Source organism: Chrysochloris asiatica, unplaced genomic scaffold (assembly GCF_000296735.1).
Source record: "Chrysochloris asiatica unplaced genomic scaffold, ChrAsi1.0 scaffold00135, whole genome shotgun sequence".
In the NCBI taxonomy this organism is placed as follows: domain Eukaryota; kingdom Metazoa; phylum Chordata; class Mammalia; order Afrosoricida; family Chrysochloridae; genus Chrysochloris; species Chrysochloris asiatica.
This window is the reverse complement of record NW_006408653.1, coordinates 563,215-590,098: the sequence shown is the minus strand read 5'-3', so window position 1 is coordinate 590,098 and position 26,884 is coordinate 563,215. Positions and strand designations below refer to the sequence as shown.

The 26,884-nt window shown below is 37.8% G+C and overlaps 1 protein-coding gene across 1 annotated transcript in view; it reads left to right on the top strand.

Annotated features, from left to right (window-relative positions):
- The window catches only part of LOC102839368 (kininogen-1-like), a 33,741-nt gene that overhangs the window by 6,068 nt on the left and 789 nt on the right, over positions 1-26,884 (top strand). Inside the window, exons 5-11 of the mRNA XM_006869827.1 lie at positions 3,411-3,515; positions 11,176-11,260; positions 12,073-12,242; positions 22,562-22,669; positions 22,783-22,852; positions 23,699-23,727; positions 26,108-26,188. Of these exons, the coding sequence (XP_006869889.1) occupies positions 3,411-3,515; positions 11,176-11,260; positions 12,073-12,242; positions 22,562-22,669; positions 22,783-22,852; positions 23,699-23,727; positions 26,108-26,188 (648 nt within the window). The remainder of the gene's footprint in view (positions 1-3,410; positions 3,516-11,175; positions 11,261-12,072; positions 12,243-22,561; positions 22,670-22,782; positions 22,853-23,698; positions 23,728-26,107; positions 26,189-26,884) is intronic.

The window sequence follows — 26,884 nt, the reverse complement described above, 5'->3', positions numbered from 1 at the left end:
ACGGAAGGAAAATGTATTATTTCACTACTGGTGCTGAAGAGGTCTTGTATGTTTTGTTTTTTATGACTAGCACAGAACTTTCTATTTACTCAGTGTGATTAGGATACTGAAATAAGTAAACAGAAGCAAATGGCTAATCTTTCTGGTATTTTCTTTAATATTTGTACTGGATTGATTGGTCATAAGCATTAAGTGTTTTCCTAGGACAAAGAAAAGAAAAAATCATTATGACTCTAAAATTTTCAGAAAACTATATCATCACCGAGTTATTATGAGTTAAACATGACTCAAAAATGTTAAAAATGTATCTAAAAAGGTGGCTGGGCTTTCTGGGTACCCTTTAATTTATAATTTCAATGAGTCCTGGTATGGCACTGTAGGATAAGCTCTGGACTGCTTACCAAAATGTTGGCACAGTTCAAGACCACCAACCATCCTTCTGAAACCGAATACAGTGTCTCTATGAGTGGAAATGACTCAATAGTACTTAAAACAACAACGACGTATAATCAAACCATCACTCATCTGTCAGCTTGTTGTATGTGGTGGCTTGTGTGTTGCTGTGATGCTGGAAAGTATCTGTTATCAGTATTTCAGGTATCAGCAGAGTCACTGTCACGAATTGAATTGTGCCCAATGCAAATATGTGCCCTCATGACTGGGCCATCGTTATCAGTGGTTTGTCATTTATGTGATGATATAATCATCCCCCATGATATGATCTGACGTGCTCAACCAATCAGTTTAAGGATTAGGGTTGGATACAACACCCTAACTTAGGTCATAACCCTGGTCCGATATAAGGGGAGTTTCCCTGGGGTGTGGTCTAATTCATAATGATAAGAAACAGCTGCTATATCCGTTAATAATCAGAAAGTACAATGTGCAAAGCATTATTCTAGGAATATTAGAAGTCATCAAAATTGAAATGAAATGCATAAATATTGATATCCTAGATATCAGTGGGAAATAATGGACTGGCATTGGCCATTCTGAATCAGACAATCATATGGTCTACTATGCCGGGAATGACAAATTAAAGAGGAATGGCATTGCATTCACTGTCAAAAAGAACATGTCAAGATCTGCCCTGAGTATGTCTGTGAAGTAAAATGAAGACCAGTTAATACAATTATTATTCAAATTTGTGTACCGAGCACTAATGTCAAAGATGTAGAAATTGAAGGTTTTTACCAACATCTGAAGTCTGAAATTGATCAAGATTGCAATCAAGATACATTGATAATTAATGGTGATTATAATGTAGCTTCGTATGATAATTTTGGACTCACAACCACAAAGTTAGTGGTTAGAATCCACCAGCTGCTCTTCAGGTGAAAGACGAGATTTTCTGCTCTGAAAAAAAGGCACTGCCCCAGAAACCCTATACAGGGTCTCTGTTAGTAGGAACTGACTTTGAGGCACTTAACAACAACAGTATAATGTGAAAGTTGGAAACAAAATAAGGATCTGTAGTTGAAAAATATGGCCTTGGTGATAGGAATGATGCTAGGGATCACCTGATAGAATTTTGAAATACCAACTAGCTATTCATTACAAATACCATTTTCAACAACTGAATATATATGGACCTTGTAGGATGGGATCCATCAACTATATCTGTATGCTGATCTTCTGAGCTGGACTATATGATTCAAGAAACTGGATTCTATGTAGAATAACATGGCATTAGAATTGGAAGAAGGCTCATTAGCAACCTGTGATGTGCAGATGGCATAACCTGGCTAGCTGGAAGTGAAAAGGACTTAAAGAATTTAACTGATGAAGATCAAAGACTATAGCCTTCACTATGGATTACACCGCAATGTTAACTGATGAAGATCAAAGACTATAGCCTTCACTATGGATTACACCTCAATGTAAACAAGACAGAAGTCCTAACAATTAAACCAATTAATAACATCATAGTAAACAGAGAAAAGATTGAAGTTGTCAAGGATTTCATTTTGCTTGAATCCATAATCAATGCTCATGGAAGTAACAATCAAGAAATCAAAGGATTCTTCAAGTGTCCTCTTTAAAGTGTTAAAGAGCAAAGATGTCACCTTGAGGACTAAGTTGTGACAGACAAAGCAATGATATTTTCAATCACCACATGTGAAAGCTGGACAGTGAATAAGGAAGACCAGTGAAGAAATGATGCCTTTGAATTGTGGTGTTGGTGAAGAATGTTGACTAAACTACGGACTGCCTGAAGAACTAGCACATTTGTGTTCAGTACAGCCAAATTCCTTCTTACAAGCAAGGAGGGTGAAACTTCATCTCATGTTCTTTGTCCATGTTATCAGGAGAGACCAGTCTCTTGAGAAGAACATCATGCTTAGTAAAGTAGAGACAGGGTCAGTGATAAAGAAGAAGATCTACAACAAGAAGGACTGACACAATGGCTACAATAATTGGCACAAACATGTCAATGATTGTGTGGATGGCACATGAGTGGGCAGTGTTTCCTTCTATTTTATATAGTCGCTGTGAATCAGAACCAACTCAATAGCACCTAACAATAACAGCAATGTCATCAAACAAGGAGGTACTGAGTGGTCCAAATGGTTAAATGCTAAACTAGTAGCCAAGTGGAAGGTTGGCAGTTTAAACTCATCCAGAGGTGTCTTAGAGGACAGGCCTGACAATCTGCTTCTGAAAGATCACAGCTTGAAAATCTCATGGCGCGCAGTTCCATTCTGCACTCATAGGGCCACCATCAAACAAAAATGTATATAGCTATAAATCTAGTCTTTTCATTGACTTGGTTTACCAAGTCCTTACCAACAATTGACTGGGCCCGTTATATTTCAGCTACTGATTTTAAGTGATTTATTTTTATTAGCAAACCTCCATATTTAATAGACCTTCTGACTTGTTTTTCTTCAATGTGTATGTTCTACTCAATTAGCATCATATATCACTCTCAAAGTTGGCACAACCTGGTATAAAAGAGATGAAATCTCATTCCCTGGCAGTTTGGAAACCCAAAGACCCACCAATAAAGATCATTTCAACTCCAAAGTTTTCTTAATCCATCCAAAAGAGCAGTGTCAATATATATATTTTAAACTCAACAGATCATATTCTCTCTACAGCCTGGCAAACGAAAAGTTGCTAGGTCTCACTTGAGTACAATAACTTTATCTATGTATTTCTTTTCATTTCAGATGTGTTGGATTGTGTGTTTATATGTGTGTGTGTGTGTGTGTTAAGGACTATGAGAGCTTCAAAGTGTTCAGTATGAATTTGGTAATGACTTTTGCAAAATATTAATTATAATAGTTCATATTTATTGAGCGTTTACTATATGCCAAGTAGTGTTTTAAGCTTCTCATATCATGGTCATCTATATCTCACAGTGAATAATGTTTAAGTTCCCTTTAATAATCCAAAAATTCTTTCAGGTGACGGCTGGATGGAGTGTTAACATTTCCTACACAATTGTGCAAACTAATTGTTCTAAGGAGAATGTTCAATTAACTGCTGACTGCAAATCTCTGTTGAATGGTGTAAGTATACAAAAACCTAATCATTAAGTTTCTAGTATTTTGTTTATAGTATTTTCAGGTGTAGAAACTATCAAGTTGTATGGGAAGACTTCATCACTAAAATTTTAGATGACATTCAGCAATTCTTATTCACATTCACTTGGGAACCCTAAAGTTCAAGTTACAATTCAGGTTGTCTTGTCTGCCTGTAAAATAATATGCACATCTTTCAATAATACATATTTACAGAGTAAACCAGGGAATAGGAATATCCTGGGTGGTGCAAACAGTTTCCATGTTCAGCCCTAACAGAAAGTTTGGAGGATTTGAGTCCACCAGAGATGTCTTGAAAGAAAGGCCTATTGATCTACTTGCAAAAAAAAAGCATACTGATAATCCTATCTGTGGAAAAGTTCTACTCTGGAGCACCTGAGGTCACCATGCATCAGAGTAGAGTGGACAGGAATTGGTTGATTGGAATAGCCAGATGAAATGAAAAAATAGTTAGGCTTTTGTTATATCTTCATATTTTCCTATCTCCTTCTCTTTCTTATGTGCTAAATGGCATTATGGGCTTCCTTAGCTGTAACCCTACTGACTTCAAGTCAATTCTGACTTACAGCAACCCTATTTGATAGAACAGAACAGCCCATAGGATTTCCAAGGCTGTAATCTTTACTGGAGTCCTGGTGTGGTACTCTAAGATAAGCACTGGACCACAAGTTCAGTTTGAACCACAAGGTCAAACTCACCAGCCGTTCCTCTGAAACCCTCTACAGGGTCACTGACTCTATGACACTTAACAACAACAACAACAATCATTATGGAAGCAGATTTTCACATCTTTCTGCCATAGAGTGGCTAGGGAGTTCGAACTACTGACCTTTCAGTTAGCAAATGTTTAATGACTACACCACCAGGTCTGTTTTTTCTTAACTCTACTCAGGACAGTTCCTCACTTCAAACTTTTATCTGCTTACTTCCCCTAGCTTTATTTTTCTTAGTTTCAAGTTTTGATTGTGAATTGAGTGAAGATTTACTGAACAGATCATCAGTCCAACATTCAACAAATAATACACTACGTGTCATTACAATGATTGCAACCCACTCCATGAAACATCAGTTAGCAGTATTTTACCTCTATTCACTATATTTTCTACCCTTCTCTCCCATCCTTCACGTGCTCTGAAACCATCACAGAACATTTCATTTAGCAAGAAAGTCTTTTGTTTAACTTTTTACGACAGTAGTCTCCTGCAATATTTTTCTTTTCAGGACTAACTAGTTTCACTCAGCATAATGTCCTCCAAGTTACGAGGTGTTTTGTAGATTCTTCGCTATTCTTCAACATTGCAGAATATTCCATTGTGGGTTTGTACCAAAGTTTGTTTATGCTTCTGTTCATGGACATTCAGGACATCTTTTTGCTGTTGTGAATAGTGCTACAATTAACATGGGTGTGCGTACATCTAGCTGTGTCACAGCTCGTATTTCTTTTTATCTTCTCAAGAAAATCTCTTCCCCACCCCCCCCTTTTTACAACACTGGTCTCATACAATGTTTGTCCTTTTGTGATTGACTAATTTCACATGTGTAATAGCCTACAGGTTCAACCACATTGTGAGGTGTTTCACATTATTATTCTTTAATGTTTTTTCTACTATCCCATGGAGTCCTGGTGTGGCACTGTGAGTTACTGCTTTGCACTGCAAAGTAGGTTTGAACCACAAGGTCAGCAGTTCAAGCTTACCAGCAACTACTCAGAAACCCTATACCGGGTCACTATGAGTCAGAACCAATTCAACAACACTTAACAACAACAACATTTTATGTATATACCAAAGTTTGTTTAACCATTCTTTTGTTGTTGAGCATTTGGATGGTTTCCATCTTTTTTATATGCCTTTTGTAGACAGTTTACTGAAGGATCCTGTTTTCTTATCCATTCTGTTCTCTCTGTGTCTTAACTGGTGTATTTAATCAATTTATATTCAGTATAATTAGCAACTGGTATAACTTGATTGCTGTCATTTTTCTGTGTATGTTTCTGTGTGCTGCTGAATTTTTTGTTCCACGTTAATTTTCTATGCTGAGTTCATTTTGATTGGAGGGTTTCTTTTCATTTTCATTTCTGTTGTGTTAATGTTTACTAAATCTTTCTGATATTCCTCTTTTCCTATTTTGATGTGCAGTTGTATTATTTTCCTTTGAGGTTCCCCTGTAATTTACTAACGTCTTCCCTGCTTAAAACAGTGTATTTTATCTTGAAATCCACTTGACTTCCTTGTCATTTGAAAGTTCTATATCTTCTCTTTTACCCATTTTATTATATATTGATATCTTTGGTTCCCTAATCTCAGTCTGGTAGTTGGTTTTACTTTGAATATTTCTGTATCTGGATTGAATTCTGGGTAGTTTTATAAAGTTGGTCTTTTTATTGAAAAGTATTTTAATTTCTGTTTATCAGGAAATGTCCTAATTTTGCCATCGTATTTGAAGGACAGCTTCACTGGTTATATGATTATTGGTGGGCAATTTTTTGTCTGTTTTCTGTATCTGCCATACCATGGCCTTCTTGCCTGCATGGCTTCTACTAAGAAATCAGAGTTTAGTCTTAGTGATTCTCCTTTGCAGGTAACTTTTCATTTCTCCTGAGCTGCTCTTAATTATGCTGAGGAATGTCCCTTCTATTTCTATTTTGTTTAGTATTTTTATCAGGAATAAGCTTTGGATTTTCCATAAAAGATTAGAAGATTGGCATCCAAGAAGTTGGACAAATCCTATATAGTGTAATCCCAAAAGAAAATCACCAAGACTTATCATAATCATTGGTTCCAAAATCAAAGACAATGAAAGAATCCTGAGATTATGGCTTATTGACTGGACCGAATGGATGCTAAAATGGTGTATCTCAAAGAGGCAGTGATTAGTGAACATTTAGGCAAGATACCTTCCAGGAATATTTTCATTTAGCAGAAGAGTGTGCTTTAAGAGCAGATTCATACAAAGTCCCTTAATCTAAAAATTATGATGCTAAAATTCTAATTATTAAATTATGGTTTTGGGGGGAGAGAAATCCACATAGCAAGATGTAATTTCAATAATGTTATTAATTAAAATAACTTACATGAGTATTTAACCACTATATTTTCATATATATTAGTGCTGTATGGGTTGAATTTATTGTCTTCTATATCCTTTGCCTTATTTCTCTTTGGGATAAAACTTACTGATTTGGAAAATGCTATTTGCATATATAAGATAACAATTATTGGTCATATTTGCTGCAAATATACTTTCTAGTTGTTTATCTTTTAATTTGGACTATGATATTTCTGACTTAATTGCTTTGGCTTGTAGGTAAGCAAATTTACCAATATTTTCCTTTTGAATTCTGCTACCATTTGCTCTATAGCCACCTTATTTTCTTTTTCATTTTGTTTATACTCAGTATTTTTAATGTACCTTTCCAACCTATCTAGAATTAATTTTTCTGTATCTTGTGTTATCAAAATTGACTTTTTCAAGAAAATAACCAGATAGCTCAACATTCTTTCCTTCAACATAAATTTGTGACTCCACCTTTGTCCCATAATATTTCTTACAAGTACTAAGATCTGTTCTTTTTTTGTACCAATACCACCATGTTTTAGTACTAATAACACTATAACAAGTTTAAATATGACTTATTACTCTAGTGTTTATATTTTCTAAACAAACCTTAGAATGGTTTTTGTAAAGCAAACTTATATTGTCACATTGTTTGGAATTTCATTGTGTTTCTAAATTAATTTGAGGAGAATTGAAATATTTGCAATATTGGCAATCTTTTTGTCCAAAACTTTCTATATTGTTCTAGTAGTTAAGTTTTATGTTATATTTCTAATGTTATATCATTTTCTTTATGTACACCCATTTATCACTAAAGTTTTCCTGTTTATTTTGCTGTTTTGATCGTTGCTATTAGGATTAAATGTCATTATTTCTCTTTTTATTTTATTCTTTTGGATTTTACTACTATTAATTTTTTTAATATATCATTTTTATAGCTTTACTTTATACCTAGTATTATAGTGAACTTGCTGATCAATTCTGGCAGTTTTCTATTGATTCTATTCATTTTACTAGGCCTGTAACATTTCATATGCTGCAGGACAGGGCAGGATTCTGTTGTATATAGGTCATTATGAGTCAGACTGACGTGATGGCACGTAACAACAAAAACAATTCTTTTAAAATGCATTTAGATTCGATTTCTAGTTTATTTAAGAATTCGAATTCTCCATTTATAAAAGTGGTCTACAGTTTTCTCGACTATCCCATGGAGTTCTGGTGTAGTATATGATTAAAATTCTATAGAATTAGTTGGTAGTTCATATTTTTCCTCTATTTTAGAAACAATATATGGAAATGCTATATTTCTTTAACTAACAAAATAATATACCTATAAAAGTGCATAGGTTAACTGGAGGTAAGAAAAGGAAGAGAAGTTGAGAGTCATTGTTCTGTTCATGTTTTGTTGTTGTTGAATCAGTATTGGTCATTTGTGGTGGTGGTACTGTTGGTGGTGTGTCGTGGAGTCAGTTCTGACTCATAACAACCCTTTGTAGGGTTTCTGGGTCTGTAAATCTTTACGGGAGCAGAAAGCCTAATCTTTCTCATGTAGAACAACCAGAAGTTTCAAACATTGAGATTATCAGCCCGACTCACAATCACTGGGCAACCAGAGCTCCTTTGGTCATTTATAGTTCTCCAGAATATTGTTCATAATAATCTCTTATATTTTTGTACTTCTCTGAATTCTTTGTTGTATTGCCTCTTTTGTGTTTTTTAGTTTTTTTTCCCCCCTCAGGCTGAAATGATCATTTGTATTTGTTTGCTAACACTAGTGCTTTCTCTACCATTTGTCTGTCAGTTTGTTCTATAGTGGTGACTTGTATGTTGTCATGATGCTGGAAGCTTTGCCACCTATGTTGTAAATAGCAACACGGTCACCCATGTTGTACAGCATTTGATAGAGCTTCCAGACTAAGGCAGACTCAGAAACAGACGCAGACCACTTCCAAATGGGTAACCACTGAAAGCCTTATGACTAGCAGTAGAACAGTGTTTGATACTGTGCCAGAAGATGAGCCCCTCAGGCTGGAAGAAACTCATGACTGAGGAAGAGCTATCTCTTCAAAGTACAGTTGATCTTAACTATATGAATTGAGTAAAGTTTTCAGGACCTTCATTTGCTGATGGGGCACAACTCAAAATGTGAAGAAACAGCTACAAGCAGCCATTAATAAATTCAACATGAATTGTACACAGTATGAATCTAGGAAAAATGGAAGTTGTCAAAAATGAAATTGAATATGCATAAAAATCAATATCCTCAGCATTAGTGGGCTGAAATGGACTGGTGCTGGCCATTTTGAATCCAAGTCAGTGACTATGCTGAGAGTGACAAATTAAAGAGGAATGGCATCACACTTATCATCAAAAAGAGTATTTCAAGATTAATCTTGAAGTACAATGATGTCTGTGATAGGATAGTATCCATATGCCTACAAGGAAGATCGGTCAATACTAAATTTATGCACCGAACACTAAAGACAGTATGAAATTTACTCAGAGTGTTATTTTCTTCACTCTGAAATTGATCAAACATACAATCAAATGTAATACTAAGTACTGATGATTGGAATGAGAAAGTTGAAACAAAGAAGAAAAATCACTAGTTGGGAAATAAGACCTTCGTACTCGAAACAATGCTGAAATAACATAATAGAATTTTGCAAGACCAATGACTTACTCATTGCAAATACCCTTTTACAACAACTGGACTGCAAATCACAAGGTCTGTGGTTCTAACCCTCCAGTTACTCCCTGGGACAAAGCTTAGGTTTTCTGTCCAGGGAAGATTTTTTAAAAGCCTTGGTGCAGAGTTACTATGAGTCAGAACAAACTCATTGACACATAACAACAATAACATTAGCAATGAATATTGAAAGTACCCTTGATAGCCAGAAGAACAAACTAATCTATCCCAGAAGAAATACAACCAGAATGCTCCTTAGAAGAGAGGATGGTGAGACTTTCTCTCATACTTTGGACATGTTGTTAAGAGGGGCCAGTCCCTGCAGAAAGACTCATGCTTGGTAAAATGGAGTCAGTGAAAGAGAGGAAGACCTGCACCAAGAAGGACTGGCACAATGACAGCAACAATGAGCTCAAACATAGTAATTGTGAGGATTATGCGGGATGAAGCAGGGTCTCATTCTGTTGCACATAGTGTCGTTATGAGTGGGAACTGACTACATGGTTTCTGTGTTCCTGTCTTAGTTCTCACTCTTTCTTGTTTTCTATAAGGTGGCTTATATTCTTCGTTTAAATAACTTATTGAAATAAACACCTAGGTTTTGGTTTTTTATCTTGTTTTATTTTGTGTTTTGGCTCTCTTTTTAAAATATGAAAGTATATACCACTGAAAGCTGCTCCAGCAATAGTTTGTGAAATTCTCAATTTTGTTGTTTTGATTTTCATTGTTTCCTTTAGCCAAGGAAGACCCCAACTAATTAGGGAGATATGTTTATATTTCCAAGACACCATGGTGGCAAAATGATCAGGTGCTTGGCTGCTTACAGAAAGGTTGGCAGTTTGAACTCATTAGCTACTCTGCTGGAGAATGATATGGAAGTCTGCTTCCAGAAAGATTGTTGTTGCTGTGGTGAAGTGCCACCGAGTCGGTTCCAACTCACAGTCACCTTATCTAGGGTTTCCAAGGAGTGACCGGTGGGTTTGAACCTTCCACAAGGTGGTTAGTGGTACAGTGCTGATCCAACAGCACCTCACCAGGATTCCTTGGAAATCCTATGGGTGCCGTTCTACTCTGTTCTGTAGTGTTGTTAGGAGTCAGAAAGGACTTGACAGTAATGGGTTTATTAAAACTTTAAAATAAATCTTTATCGTTAAAGTCTCCTCTGGCCTTAATTATTTTTATCCATTTAGTCTGACTGTCCATAAAGATCAAAAAGAAAAAAGGTCAGTGGAGACTATGGAATTTTAACTGTATATAAAGTTTTCCCATCACAATTCTTTGTACACATTTCCAGTCATATATCTAATATTTTATATTTTTATTCCATGCCTTGTAGACTATAACTTTAAAAGAAATAAAGCTATTATTATGAGTTTTATGATTTGTTTTCTTACCTTGAGTTTTTCTTCACACAATATTAATGGCACTCTGGTTTCTTTTTATGGTTCATAATCACTTTATAGAGGTCTGATCGTCTTTTCTTAAGCTTTCTTTATCTTTTTATTACAATATATGTTTCCTGAAGCTGTAATACATTCATTTTGGTTTTAATTTACTTCTGTAAGACTTTGTCTTCTTATAAGATAATTTTATCCATTTACTCATATGGCAATTTTTTTTTCTATTCACAGTATTCTTGTCATTTAATTTCATACTTTCTAGGTATAAATGTATATACATTTTTCTTATTGTTTTTGATGCTATTACCAGTTGTTCTTATTCTCTCTATTGCAATTAGATAATGTTTTGTTTCATTCCTTTTTTTTTCTTATACAATGAATTGGAAAGTAGATATATTGTTTTTAATCTTACTAGTTGTTTATTTTTAAAGCTTCTCAAAAACAATTGTTTAATCGTGCACTTATTTTTAAAAACTAGGATACAGGTCAATGTAGAGATATTGTACACATGAATGATCAAGATATAGTCATTTCCTTGGAGCAGAAGTGTGACGTCTTTCCAGGTATGGGATAATACATGCTTGTCTCTGATAACTGGCTAGGTCTTTTTATGTGAATTGTGTTTTGCCTGCCATGGTACATCACAAAGTGTATATAACCTATGACCTTCCAGTGAATATGTCCATCGAGAGTACTCCTCAAGTGACCATAAAAGAATATGGTAACAGAGGGAAATACGTTTCCTCTGGGCAAAGCTGGCCTCAGAGTGCAATGCCAGCTGGTCATCCTTGTGTGCAAGATGTGCTGCAGTCATTTGCTATAATTTGGGAGAACTGTACCTCATTTTCAAGCACTCAGAATAAAATCTTTTCAACTAAAACATCCCCACCCCCCGTATATGATAATGAGGGGCAGGAGGAGATAGTTTGAGTTTATGGCCAAGTCAGTATTTCTTATAACAAAAATTGGCTTGTCTCCTACTTGGAAGATAGTTGTGTACATTGTACATTGAGAAGCATTCCTGACACTAGCTGCTCATCAGGGCCATAGGACTTAGACTATTCCCCATATTAGAAAGTCAGTCCTTTAAGCTAAACATTGCTCTGTACACATTTCTACCCCAAATGCAAATACTCAGAAGTGTGGCAGGACTGAGTCCCTAACAGCTTCTATCTGAACACCATTTCCTAACCCCACTGGGCTCTGAGGACAGGAGGAAAGAGGAAACAGGAAGGTAGAGGTCAGCCAGACAACCATCTCCCACTCGTTAGTTTTCCCTCTAAAATCAGGGAAGCTGTGGTATGTACAGGAGCTGTGCTAGGCTATGCTGCTCTGTTAATACACACACTGACTTCATATCTGAATCTTTTAACAGTTGAATTTGCACTGCCACCTCCGGAGATGTGCCCTGGATGCCCCCAGGACATAAGTGCCAACAGCCCTGAGCTACAGGAGGCTTTAAATCATTCCATCGCAAAGCTTAATAAGCAGCATAACGGAACTTCCTACTTCAAGATTGAGAGAGTGAATAAAGCAACAACACAGGTCTGTACATCACACCACTAAATAGAGATACTATTCTGAGCAATTGCTGACTAATTTTGCCACTGGTCTGGCACCGTATTGAAAGACAGCAAGCCGTATTTTTTTCTGGTCACTTGTAGTCTCGATGCACACTGGAAGGTCTAAAGGTATACACACTTTGTGACATACCACGGGAAGCAATCTCAAGTCCCAACCTCACAAGCATACTTGACATGTAATCTTAAACAAGTAACTTAAAATAATCTCTCAGTTTTTGGTCTGTAGAGGATCAAACAAGATAATATGTGTGAAATCCCTTTTCAACCTCTAAGATGCTATATAAATACTGTTGTTGTTGTTGTTGTTGTTAGGTGCCATTGAGTTGGTTCTGACTAACTGTGACCCCATTTACAACAGAACAAATCACTGCCCAGTCCTATGCTATCCTCACAATTGTTATGTTTGAGCCCATTGTTGTAACCGCTGTATCAATCTATTTCATGAGCATCCTCCTCTTTTTCTCTGGCCCTCTACTTTACCAAGCATCATGTCCTTCTCCAGGGACTGGTCCCTCCTAATAACATATCCAAAGTCGGTGATAAGAAGTCTCACTACTCTTGCTTCCAAGGAGCATTCTGGACTCCTGGCGTGGCACTGTAGGATCAGCATGGGACTGTGAACCATAAGTTTGGCAGTTCAAACCTACCAACTGCTCCTTAGAAACCTTATACAGGGTCGCTATGAGTCGGCACTGACTGAACAACACATAATAAGAAGTAGCATTCTGCCTATATTTCTTCCGAGACAGATTTGTTCATTCTTGTAGTCGTCCATGGTATAGTACCTAATATTCTTCACCAACACCATAATTTAAAGGTATCAATTTATCTACAGTCTTCCTTATTGTCCAGCTCTCATATCACATGAGGTGATTAAAAATGCCATGGTTTGGGTCAAGCACAATTTAGTGACATTTTGGTTTTTTAAATGCTAACAACTGTCATTAACTATTCAATGCTGTTGTTAAGTGCCACTGAGTCAGTTCTCGATCATAGCAATCCTGTATAGGGTCTCTGAGAGACCTGATGTGGCACTGTAGGCTAATGCATCAGACTGCAAAGCCATTCGAACTGCAAGGTCAGTGGTTCAAGCTCACCAGCTGCTCCTTGGAAACCCTATACCGGGTTGCTATGTGTCGGAACCAACTCGACAGCACTTAACAATGACAACACAGGGTCTCTGAGAAGCAACTGGTGGGTTTGACCCCACCCTCAATCTTGTGGTTAGCAGTCTACAATGGCTCTGTGGGTTAATGCACTGGACTGCAAAGTTATTTAAACTGCAAGGTCAGTGGTTCAAGCTCACCAGCTGCTCCTTGGAAACCTTATACAGGGTTGCTATATGTCGGAACCAACTCGATAGCACTTAACGATGACAACATAGGGTCTCTGAGAAGCAACTGGTGGGTTTGACCCCACCCTCAATCTTATGGTTAGCAGTCTACAATGGCTCTGTGGGTTAATGCACTGGACTGCAAAGTTATTTAAACTGCAAGGTCAGTGGTTCAAGCTCACCAGCCACTCCTCAGAAACCCTATACAGGGTTGACATGGGTCAGAACCGACCCAACAGCAATTAATGACAATAACAATTTATTCTTTAGCTCCATACCAGTATTCCTAATTAATAAAATTTAGGGTTAGGAAAAGCAAGACTTAATCTATGCCTTTCTAGACTTATTTTTTATATTATCCATTATGAATTGGGCTGCTAACCTCAAGGAGAGCAGTTCAAAACCACCAACTGTTCCATGGGAGAAAGATGAGGCTTTCTACTCCCATAAAGATTTATAGCCTTGGAAACACTGTACAGGGTCGCTATGAGTCGGAACCGACTCCACAGAACATAACCACCAATACCTTGAGTTGTTGTTCTTTTAGTGTCCTTCAGTTGGGTTTCCAAGGAGGGGGCTGGGGGATTTGAACCTCCAACTTTGCAGTTCAAACCACCCTTGGGGTCTAGTGCTTATCCTATTGCGCCACACCAGGACTCTGTACCTTGGGCTGAAGCACACTAGTTAGTCTATCATTGAACCCGACTCTCTCCACATTTTTGTATCCCCATATCATTTCTCCCACTGTTTCTTCTGCCTGGGTGTCCTCCCATCCTTTGAATGTTCCTGTAAGCTCAGGGATCCCCAAGAAGCCTCTGAACCCTTAGGCTTAATAATTTGCTAAAATACAAAATTTATTGAAACAAGGTTATAGTTTATTACAGCAAAAGGATGATCCAGAAGAACTTCCAGTCGGCCCTTCCCAGTGAAGTCACTGATAGCATTGAACTCCCCAGCAACATTGAGTGGTGATTGTTATTGTTAAGTGCCATCAAATTGGTTCCAACTCATAGAGATAATTTGTGTGGCACCAAGTCTTAGGAGAACTTCCTTGGCTGCCAATAGTCCATGATATTGTGTAGTGACATGCTTATCTTTCCTTTAGTCCTGCTGTGATGCCATAGGATAAGCACTCGACTGCAAGGTTGATTTAAACCATGAGGTCGGCAGTTCAAATTCACCAGCTGTTCCTCGGAAACCCTATGAGTCAGAACTGACTAGACGGCCTTTAACAACAACATTCCACCCTTAGGAGTCCTGGTGTGACACTGTGGGAGATAGCACTGGACAGAAAGGCAGGTTTGAACCACAAGGTTCAGTCAATTGGAAGCTTTATGCTATGCAGGGTCGCTATGACTGTGTAACTGACTTGTCCTGGTATCACACCACAGGATAGGCACTCATCCTCAAGGCTGGGTTGAATCATACTTTACAACAACAACAACATCCCACCCTTAATCCTGTTACTGGTTTATCACATCACATCAAATCACTTCATGAGGGATCATCGCATAACTACCAAACAGCTGAGAACCATGGCCCAGCCAAGCTGATACATATTTTGAGGGGACAAAATTCAATGATGACAGGGCTCCATCACCTTGACATAGTTGACTATCTGTGTGGTCAAGCTGACCTAAAACCTCTACTGTAAATAAGTACTATTGCCATTCAGTGTGGTTCACAGCGTCTTGGTTAGCAAAGACACTGTTATTGATCAGGCCATTCCAAGCAAATATAGATTACCTCCTAGTAGCGTAGTTGTTACAAGTCAGGCTGCTAACCTCAAAGATGAGACTTTCTGTTCCCAAAATAATTTACAACCTCTTGTACGCAATGCAGGGTTGCTCTGAGTCGGAACCAACTCCATGGCATACCACCACCACCCAAGCTCATACACCAGACATCTCTTTGTTGTTGTTTCTTGTTGGGTGCCATCAAGTCGGAACCGACTCATAGTAACCCTATCCATGTACAACAGAACGAACACTATCTGATCCTGGGCTAACCTCATAATTGTTGCCACACTTGAGCCCACTGATGCTGCCACTTGGCCAATCCATCTCGTTTGGGGTCTAACTCTTTTTCTCTGACCCTCTACCTTACCAAATATGGTATCCCTCTCCAGTGATTGGTCCCTCCTGACAATATATCTGAAGTATGAGAGATGAAGTCTGGCCATCCTGGCCTCCAAGGAGCACTCTGGCTGTACTTCTTCCAACATAAATCTGTTTGTTCTTTTGGCAGCCCATGGTACTTTCAATATTCTCCTCCAACACTATAACTCAAATTCTTCTATGGTCTTCCTTAGTCACTGTCCAGCTTTCACATGCATATGAGGTTATTGAAAATACCATGGCTTGGGTCAGGCACACCTTAGTCCTCTGACATGTTTGCTCTTCAACACTTTAAAAAGATCTTGTGCAGCAGATTAGTAATGCAATACATCATTTGATTTCTTGGCTGTTGCTGCCATGAGTGTTGATGGCTGATCCAAGAAAAATGAAGTCTTCGACAACTTCAATCTTTTCTCCATTGATAAGAATGTTGTTTATTGGTCCAGTGGTGAGTATTTTTGTTTTCTTTACATTGAGATGCAATCCATACCGAAGGCTTTGCCACATAGTGCATTCTATGAATTCATCTTTATTTCCATATCATGTCAATAAAGAATAATTACTTACCTGACCTAAGGGTCAGAGAACCCAGTTCTACTACAGCAGTAATTACTCGTTTTTAGGTGACCCCAGGAAGTCACCCAAAAGCAAGTAATCATTGCTGTAGTAGAACTGATTTAAACTCAGCCTTTGTGATTCCATCTGCAAAATGAGTGACCATAGTACAAGAACCCAAATCCCTATAATCTATAATCCATGTATTCAAAGGCAGCCTCCTATTCTAGAGCTTTAAAACTTAACTCCCCCACATACAAGTTCAAGAACAGCATTCCAAATAACAAGCCAACATGATCTTTATCATCTTACGGAATTTTTTTAAACTTCCTAAAAATTTGTGTACTTTTGGACCACTATTGAACTTTTAGGAATCGCTGTATGATAAGCACCAGACCTCAAAATCATTTTGAACCACAAAGTCGGTGTTTCAAATCCACGATTTGCTCCTCAGAAACCCTAAATAGGGTCACTAGAGTCGGAATCAATGCAACAGGCCTTAACACCAACAAGCAATCTGAAACAGAAACTGCCTTCATATGCCATGATATGGAGTGCATCCTAGGTTTCCTTGAAAGAGATACCAATCCATGGTTCTTAAAAACTTCAGCTTTTCTCCTCAGTTTATGTTTTCACTTTCCTGGGAAATCCACATATTTACTAGGTGTTATTGCTGTTGTTAAATGCCATGGAGTCAGTTCTGACTCATAGCGAACCTGTATAGGGTGTCTGAGGAGGGGCTGATGGGTTTGAATTGTTGACCTTGTGGTTAGCAGTTAAGTAAGTGCTTATCCTACAACACCACCACACTTATTGCTATTGTTAAGTGATGTTGAGTTGGTTCTGACTCATAGCAACCCTGTATAGGCTTTCCATGGAACAGTTGGTGAGTTTGAACTGCCGATCTTGTGGTTCAAACTAACCATGCTATCTAGTGCTTTATCCCACAGCAACATACCAGTGCTCCATAGCGCCACACTAGGAGGCTTTATCAAGTAGGAAAAGCCCAATACTCCTCCCTGTATTGCAAGGCAGAGGCTGCTGTTGTAGAGAGAACATTCATTCTCAACCATGAGTATTTCTCTTAGCAGTCACAGTACTCCCTGTAAATGAACTAATCAACGTACTTGTACACTTGGTTATATGAGTAAGTGAAGGATGACAAGGAAGCACCCATAGGTAATGTTGTGAACTGAAGGAAACTGACAGTCTTTAAGTTGCCTAATCATTCTGAAATACTGGGAGAATTTCAAACTTAAATTTAAAAGATGAATCTTTACTGAATTTAGCATTTAAAGACAGAACTTTGGCTTCTCAGACAAAGTCTCTCGAAACAGTATTAGCAAAAGCAGCCAATTTACTGGAAATCAACTTACCAAAGGACAAGCCCAATTTCCGAATGACCCATTTGCTGAATTGCTGAAGATTGATTTTATTGTGTTGGTATTGTTGGCTTTGCCAATCTCATTTGGAAGACTATCCATGCCAAATTGGTTTCACATTTCAGATGCATAAATCTTCCATTTTCACATGCAAATGACTGCAATTGTGTCAATATGCAGTTACCTTTGTCTTGCCCTTTGCCTTCTTTTCTGTCACCTTTGCTGTCTATGTTGCTGCCCTGACTTGGTTCTGGTGGATAATGTCAAGGCTCTGTGTACACAGTCAGGAATTGTTTTGTTTTGTTTTAGACAAAGTAAGTCCTAGAAGGGAGTCCTGGTGTGGTGATGTAATTGATAAGCACCGGACTATATGGACAATTTCAATTGCAAGGTCAATAATGGTTCAAACTTACATGCCATTCCTTGAAAACCCTATGCAGGGTGACTATGAGTGGAAACCAACTAACAGAACTTAACAACACGTCCTAAAAATATCAAGGAATATAGATTCCTAGGACTTTTGATGCAAATTGCCAAACAATTTTTATTTACTCAAACTGTTTATAGACACTGGTTTGTGATCTTGATTTTAATTCCGTTCTCACTAGCAGTGATTGAGGCTGTATACTTCCCTACACCTGGTCAACACTAAGTTTTGATATATATTTTTTAACCTTCCTAGTAGGTGTTGTAGGATAAACACTGGACTTCTAACCACAAGGTTGGTGGGTCAAACACACCAGCAACTCCTCAAAAACCCTACACAGGGTCACTATAACTCAGAACCAACACAATGGCATTTAACAACAACAATCATGAAAGAATTAAAATGATATTGCAATCACTTTTTAAATGTATCTTTGGTTATTAACATAGATTTTGTCTAATTTATTGATCCGTTTAACTTCTCCTCTCAAATTTTTCTAGTCATGTCCTTTGCCCTTTTTTATTTTTTTGTCATTGTTGTTGAGAATATACATCGCAAAACATACACCAATCCAACAATTTTTACGTGTTCAATTCAATGACACTGATTACGTTCTTCAACTGTAGCCATTCTCAAGGTCCTTTTCAGAATCATTCCACCCCAGCCAAAATGAACTCACCACCCCCTAAAGTTCTATCTAATAGTTCAAGTTACTCTTGTCAATTTAGAAGCAGCATAGTGGTTATGAATCAGGCTGTGAACCGGAAGGTCAGCAGTTCGAAACTACCAGCTGCTCCACGGGAGAAAGATAAGGCTTTCTGCTCCTGTAAAGATTTACAGCCTTGGAAACCCTGTACAGGGTCGCTATGGGTTGGAGCCAACTCGATGGCACTTAACAACAACAACAACTGGTGCTGTAGAATAACTGCTGGACTGTGAACCACAAGGTTTGTAGTTCAAATGCACTAGCTCTTTCGAGGGAGAAAATTGAGACTTTTTGCTCCTGCAAATATTTGCAGCCTCACAAACCCTATTCAAGGTCATCATGAGTCTGAATTACCTTGACAACAGTGGGTTTGGTGTCAGTTGGATCCCACACAGATAATTTTTAAAAGAGCACAATGTTCAAGGCAGACATTCAGGACTGGCTAAGCTAAACTATTGTTGGGTTCTAGGGAGACTTCAAGGGCTACTGCTGGTTTAAGGTTTACAGATTGTCTCTGGGAAATAGTTTTGGGGATTCATTCAATCTCTATGGCTTCAGAAAGTCTGGATTCTGTATCACTGCCTATTTTCAATTTTGATGTTAGATTTTAAATATGTATATATTTCCCCAGTTTGTCTTTTGCCTTTTTACTTTGTTTATCATGAATTTTGAGATTCAGTTTTCATATTTGTCTAATCAAAATGTTTTCCCTTCTTTCCTTTGTTTTTTGTCTTCCTCATTCTGAGATCTGAGTATTTATTTGCATGTCTCTACTTTATTTCATCCAATTTTTAAAAATCAGTTTGGAATTTATATTGCTTGGTATGGTGCTGAAGGACAAGCATTAGACTGCTAACAACAAGGTCAGCAGTTCAAATCCACCTCCCACTCCTATACAGCAGGGGTGGGGAAACTTTTTTTTTTTTCCTGCCAAGGGCTATTTGGATATTTTACCATCATTCATGGGCTATATAAAATTATCAACTTAAAAATTAGTCTGCTATATTTGATCAAACATTTTGTTAACTCACCCTAATGTGATGGAGTCCTGGTGTGGTGCTGCGGGTTAATGTGCTGGACTGCAAGGTCAGACTGAACTGCAAGGTCAGTGGTTCAAGCTCACCAGCCACTTCTTGAAAACTCTATATGGGTCACTATGAGATGGAACTAACTAGACAGCACTTAACAACAACAACAACAATGTGATGGCTGGAACTGCAGTTGCCATGGCAGGGCCAGACCAAACGAGTCACGATGTGGTGCCCTAAGATAAGTACTCAACCTCAAGGTCAGTTTGAACTGCAAGGTTGGTGGTTCAAACTCACCATCCACTCATTGGAAACCCTATACAGGGCCGCCTATGAGTATGGAGCCACTCAACATCACTTAACAGCAACATTACAGCCAGCGAGCAGGACGTTCCCTGCCCCTGCTATACAGTCAGAACTCGCTATGAGTCAGAACTGACTCGATGGCATGTAACAGCAACAGCAGCAAGGATATTTTCTACTTTAAAATGAAAATTTGGACAAGGTTAAGTTGAGCTTAACCAGGAAGACTTCTGGTAAGAATGAGTCCTGATGATGATGGTGGTGTGGATGTCAAGTTGAAGCCACCAAATGGAAGGTATTATTGGGTTTATGTCTCTTTCTTTGGACAATGACTTGAGGTTGGGCATTAGTTATGATGGTGTCAGATATATCAACTTTCTTAAGAAGCATTATATTGATCAACTTTAATGATAGGAAGAAAGATTGGATTAAGGTGCTCTCTGAAATGAGCAATCCAGATTTATGATCACCAATGTACAGGGAGCTTAAAAAATTCATGGAAAAATTGGAATTAAGAGATAATGGACCTTTTTGGCTCTCTGAGAAGCACCATGGTGGTTGGCAAGAACAAGTGCCTTACAAAAGTTGGCAAAAAGAAGCCAAGAAGAAAGTGGTTGATACATTTTCTAAGAAATATTGGTATGATGTGAAGGCACCAGCTATGTTCAATATAAGAAATATTGGGGAAACACTAGTCACAAGGACTCAGGGAACCAAAATTGCATCTGATGGACTCAAGGGTCATGTTTTTGAAGTGAGTCTTGCTGATCTGCAGAACGATGAAGTTGCATTTAGAAAATTCAAGCTAATTACTGAGGATGTTCAGAGCAAAAGCTGCTTGACCAACTTCCATGACATGGATCTTACCGGTGACACAATGTACTCCATGGTCAAAAAATGGCAGACCATGAATTAAGCTCACGTTGATGTCAAGACTACAGATGCTTATTTGCTTTGTCTGTTCTGTGATGGTTTTACTAAAAAACACAACAACCAAATTCAGAAGACATCTTATGCTCAGCACCAACAGGTCCATCAAATCCAGAAGAAAGTTATGGAAATCATGACCCGAGAGGTGCAGACAAATGACTAGAAAGAAGTGGTCAATAAACTGCTTCCCGACAGCATTGGAAAGGACATAGAGAAGGCTTGCCAGTCTATCTACCCTCTCCATGACGTGTTTGTTAGGAAAGTAAAAATGCTGAAGAAGCCCAAGTTTGAGTTGGGAAAACTCATGGAGCTTCATGGTGAAGGCAGTAGTTCTGGAAAAGCTACTGGAGATGAGACAGGTGCTAAAGTCGAACAAGCTAATGGCTATGAGCCACCAGTTCAAGAATCTGTTTAAAATTCAGACTTTTAATGGTGACAAATAAAAGATCTTATTTGTAGAAAAAAAAAGAGATAATGGAAAATTACCATGAATTTTTTGAGGTCCCCTCATAGAGACTTTAAAAACCTTTTGGAGCCTTCCTCCCCAACTTCCACACATATTTGGATTTTCAAAAGGTATTTCTTAAGTTCTTCTTAAAACTTTAACTATACTTACCATCTAACAAAACAGTACCAAAGCCGGAAGAAAAGGAATTTAGTTCTTCCTATGACTCTTTTTTATTCCCACTCACCTCTTACCACACTTTTCTCTATCCTGTTAACAACATATGAGATACAGAAGAATGTAGTTTCCTTTCACAAAATTGGAATAATGCTATTACTCTGCAACTTCCCTTTTTCAATAATGACCATCGCTCCAGGTCAATAAATATAAACCTCATGCACTATTTTAAATAAATAGCTGCATAAACACTCCCCCAACCATTCCTACACATATAACTGCAAATCCTAGAACTAAGTATTGAATAATTTGATTGAGAAACTGAGCAACAATTGTTTATGAAAGATAACAACATGTAATAATTGTTACTAGAAATTAAAATAGTTTTTTAATACAAGAAAAAAAATTAAGAGAAGCAAGCTAGAAAACCCAAATGGTTTTCCTCATCATAATATTTGCTCCATATAACTTCTCCCACAAGTCTAAGCCAATGTTTCTCTGACCGGAGATTTGGCAAGACAAAGCATGGTCAAAGGAAATGCTTACTTCTTTCTGCTTCCCTTAGGTTTACAACTTGGGACATTGATTTACTAATGAATTCCTCAGTTGCTCAATAATAAAATGAAAAAAATTAATTAAATTAAAATTATAGCCTGCTTTTCTTTTTTCCTTCTTAATATTACCACATTTAGGGAACCAAAATCAGCCAGATTGTGTAGACATGCATACAACTTGGAAGTGTTATTGTCAAAGATTTATACTTTCACATGTAACTTTCATGTAGTCAAATTCCTACTTACAAATCTTGGAGTGAAAACAGGTACTATTTTTTATTATATCAATATTAAGCACCAACTGTGTGCTAATTAATTTTCCAGGTAGTGGCTGGAATCATATACTCTATTGCATTCATAGCCAAGGAAACCACATGTTCCAAGGAAAGTAATGAAGAGTTGACTCATAATTGTCCAACCAAGGAAGATGGAGTAAGTGCTAATGACACTATCTTATTCCTTAGAAATTGATTTTAAACAATCATTGGTTTAAGTATCTCATAAACAACTTTATTTTCTCTCTTGGCTTCTGTTTTTGTGGATAGGAAGTTCTACAGTGTAATGCTGACGTTTATATGGTACCTTGGAAGAACAAAATTGACACTACTGTCCGCTGCCTATCACTGGTAACAGTATGATTCTTATTACTGTCTACTGAGGTTTCATTTTGCTCCTTCTGAAAATCGTATTTTGGAGTTGTAAATTAACCTTTTGTGAAAGGAACTGGGGCCAACTATCTTTTAAAAATGGGAAGAAATATCCTATTTCTGTATTGATTTGGTGATCTGCAGTATATATGTGTGTGTGTGTGTGTATAGTATATATGCATATGTGTGTATATACATATAATGCATATATGTATGAATATACATATATACATGTAATGCATGTATGTATATATATACATATAGTAAATACATATACTGGGGTCCTGGTGTGGCGCGGTGGGTTTGCGCTAGACTACAAAGCCATTTGAACTGCAAGGTTGGTGGTTCAAGCTCAGCAGCTGTTCCTCGAAAACTCTGTACAGGGTGCCTATGAGTTGGAATTGACTCGACGGCACTTATCAACAACAACATATATATACTAGTGTTTGTTGGTTGTTATGCGCCGTCGAGTCGGTTCCTACTCAAAGCAACCCAGTATAGGGTTTCCAAGGCTATAAATCTTTATGGGAGCAGAAAAACTCATCTTTCTCCAATGGTACCACTGGTAGTTTTGAAGAGCTGCCGTTGAGGTTAGCAGCTCTACTCATAACCACTACTCTACCAGAGCTCCTATATATCCTATACATACTACACATGGCAAAATCCTAAATGAGAAAAAAATGAGAAGAGGCAACCTATATTAAAGGATGGGGAATTGTGGGTTATTTCTAACTGTATTTTCACTACCTGTGAAAATGGGATGCTTCGAGCAGTGTTCAGTGGTGGAAAAAGCAAGAACGTCAGAAACCAGGAGGCCAGACACTGCTAATGATCAGCATTATGGTAGAAGACAATGGACTCTGATTTGATCTAGATTTGAATTGAGCTCCATTACTTATATTGGCCATGAAACCCTGAACAAATGACATGAGCTTCATTTTTGTTAGGTGTAAAATAGAATAATAGCATCCATCTCAAAGGTTTGTAATGGTGACTAATATGTGTGAAGTCCTTAACACAGTGCCTGGTACAGAGGAAGACTCCATATAAATATACGGTGCCCTGGTGTGGCACAGTGGGATAATCCGCTGAACTGCAAAGTCGGTTTGTACCACAATGGCAGCGGTTCAAGCTCACCTGCTGCTCCTTGGAAATCCTACATAGGGGTCACTATGAGTCAGAAGTGACTTGATGGCACTTAAAACAAACAACAGTATATGTATAATCATCCAGCCTAACATCAACATTATACAAAGGTTACATTTCAAGTTTGTGAACATGCTCTAATAATTTTTAAGTTTAACCAATTGATTGTGGCTGGAGACTCCCTGTCTGTAAAACTTCTCAGGGCCTTTTTGGTTACAAGTAGTAATTGTGTTCATATGGAAATAGTGTCAGTTAATAAATGGTGTGCTATGGACTTATAAAACCACAGGCTTTTAAAAGAAGGTACCCTAAAAACATTATCATTCAACCATCTGTTTTGTTTTGTTTTTTCCAAGATATAGAAAAAAATCTCTCCAAATTACTGTAGAGTATTATTAAAAATAATCAATGTCTGCAAATTTTAAAATTAATCAAATAAGGACAAAATATTATTTATTTCCATCCTTTCTAAAATATTAATATAATATTATGATCTATCAAAGACCTGCTCCATTGCAAACCAAGATAGCATTGTCAGGTCTCATTCAGTCCTTTCCGTCTTCATTGATAGTGTGATTTTCACTGTAATGCATATGTCTTAATATTTCCTGTTAGATCATTGCCATGGGCAGTAAAAGGCCTCCAGGATTTTTACCTTTCCAGTGAGTACTAATGAAAAAGGCAGGAACAGGAGAAATAACAACTGTAAATCCACCCCACACTTCCATGGCACCTGTACAAGATGAAGTGCAGGATCCAGGAAAAGAATAAGAACCCACTTGTGGGTGTCACTGGGGTAGTGCAAAGCAAATAAAGCATGGTGTTGCCCATGCAATAAACATGAGCATGACCAAGGCCATGGGCATCACAGGGAACAAGGCTTTGGCCATGGACATCAACATAGCCTTGGTCATGGACATCATCGGAAACTTGATTATGGTCTTGAACATCAAGGGGGCATGGCCATGGCCATGGATATCAGAAGGGATGTGTCATGGACATAGACATGAACATGGAAAACATAAAAGTAAAGGCAAACACAATGGAAAGCACAATGGTTGGAGAACAGAGCATTTGGCAAGCTTTTCTGAAGATAGTCCAACATCTTCTTCACAGACACAAGAGACAACAGAAGTTCCAACACCCATTCCTTTCCTGGGCAGCCACGTGTAGCAGTTGCCTTTTCTGGCTTTCAGGATGCCTAATGCATCACCAACTCTTGCAGAGAATGATGATGACCAGGTCCCTGATGACCAGATAGAACCAAATAGCCTTCTACTGAAAATCCTGGTATCTGATTTTCCTGAAACAACCTTCTTCAAGTGTCCTGGATGCCCCTGGAAGCGAGTTAATGGGATGAATCTAACCATGGAAGTGAAAGAATTTCATGATTTTGATCTCTCTCATGCTCTTTATTAATTCATGCAACCATGAGTATTTTCTTAACCCTTTATCATCCCTTTCCCCAACAGTCCAAACATGGTGTATAAATACCCTGTTAGAATACACCATGAAATATCGCAACAGCCCACATCAAAGTGGTGAGACTCCCAGTGAAGCCTGTCGGTCTCTATAGACTACATAAAACTGGGTGCAGAACTCTAAATACATTATGAGTCTGCCTCACGAGTTTTCTATGCTAGCACAGAAAATGGATCAACTAATTTGCCTCGGGCCTACTGCAATATTCTTTCTGATACCAAATGTGCACCTTAAACCTACATCATCAATTTTCATAGATTCTTCACATTCTGAATAACCGGAGATACCTGGTCCTCGAAAACATGTAAAAATAAGGGAGTCAAGAGCTTCTTAATGGGGGAAAATGAAGAAATTTTTCAGAAATCAAAGAGAGGAGAGAATAAAGAAGGAAGAAGTAAATTGATTAACTTTCTATTTCTTAAATGGACTAATGACCGACAGACTTCACTGAGAGTCTCACCACTTTGCTGTGCGCTGTTGTGATATTTCATGGTATATTCTAACAGGATATTTATACACCATTCAGTCCTTTCCCTCTTCATTGATAGTGTGGTTTTCACTGTAATGCATTCATATTAATATTTCCTATTAGCAGAAATCGACTAAAAGGCCTCCAGGATTTACACCTTTCCGATCAATAGCACTGAAGCAGGCAAGAACAGGAGCAATAACAACTGTAAGTCAACCCTACACTTCCGTGGCACTTGTACAAAATGAGGAGTGGGATCCCGGAAAAGAACAAGAACCCACTCATGGGTGTGACTGAGGTCATGCAAAACAAATAAAGCATGGCATTGCCCATGGCAATAAACATGAGCATGACCAAGGCCATGGGCATCACAGGGGATATGGCTTTGGCCGTGGAAATATGTAAAAATAAGGGGACTCAAGAGCTTCTTAATGGGGGAAAATGAAGAAAAGTTTTCATAAGTCAAAGAAGGATAACAAGAAACAGAAAGGAGAGAATAAAGAAATAAATTAATTAACTTTCTGTTTCCTAAATGAGCTAATGATATCAAATAATTACTCCCATTTGGCAAAGCTATTCTGATATTTTCTGGATGTTTTTCATAAGTCAATAAGTTCTGTTTACTCATTAATTACTCCTTGCCACAGAACTTGCAAATAGGAATGTTCTGTTTGTTGTTGGAAGACCAGATTGAGTCATCCTTAGACTTAAGAAACTTGAGTTTAAGATGGAAAGCAGAGAACATAATATAAAACTTGCTAAGGAATCTTTTTTACTGTTGATAAGATAACATCATGGAAGGGGATGCAAACATTATTCAGTAATTTTGTAAGACAGCTCCACTCTAGCCTCACTCTATAATTGAATTGCCGTTTTGCTACCACATTGAAAACCACTGACATA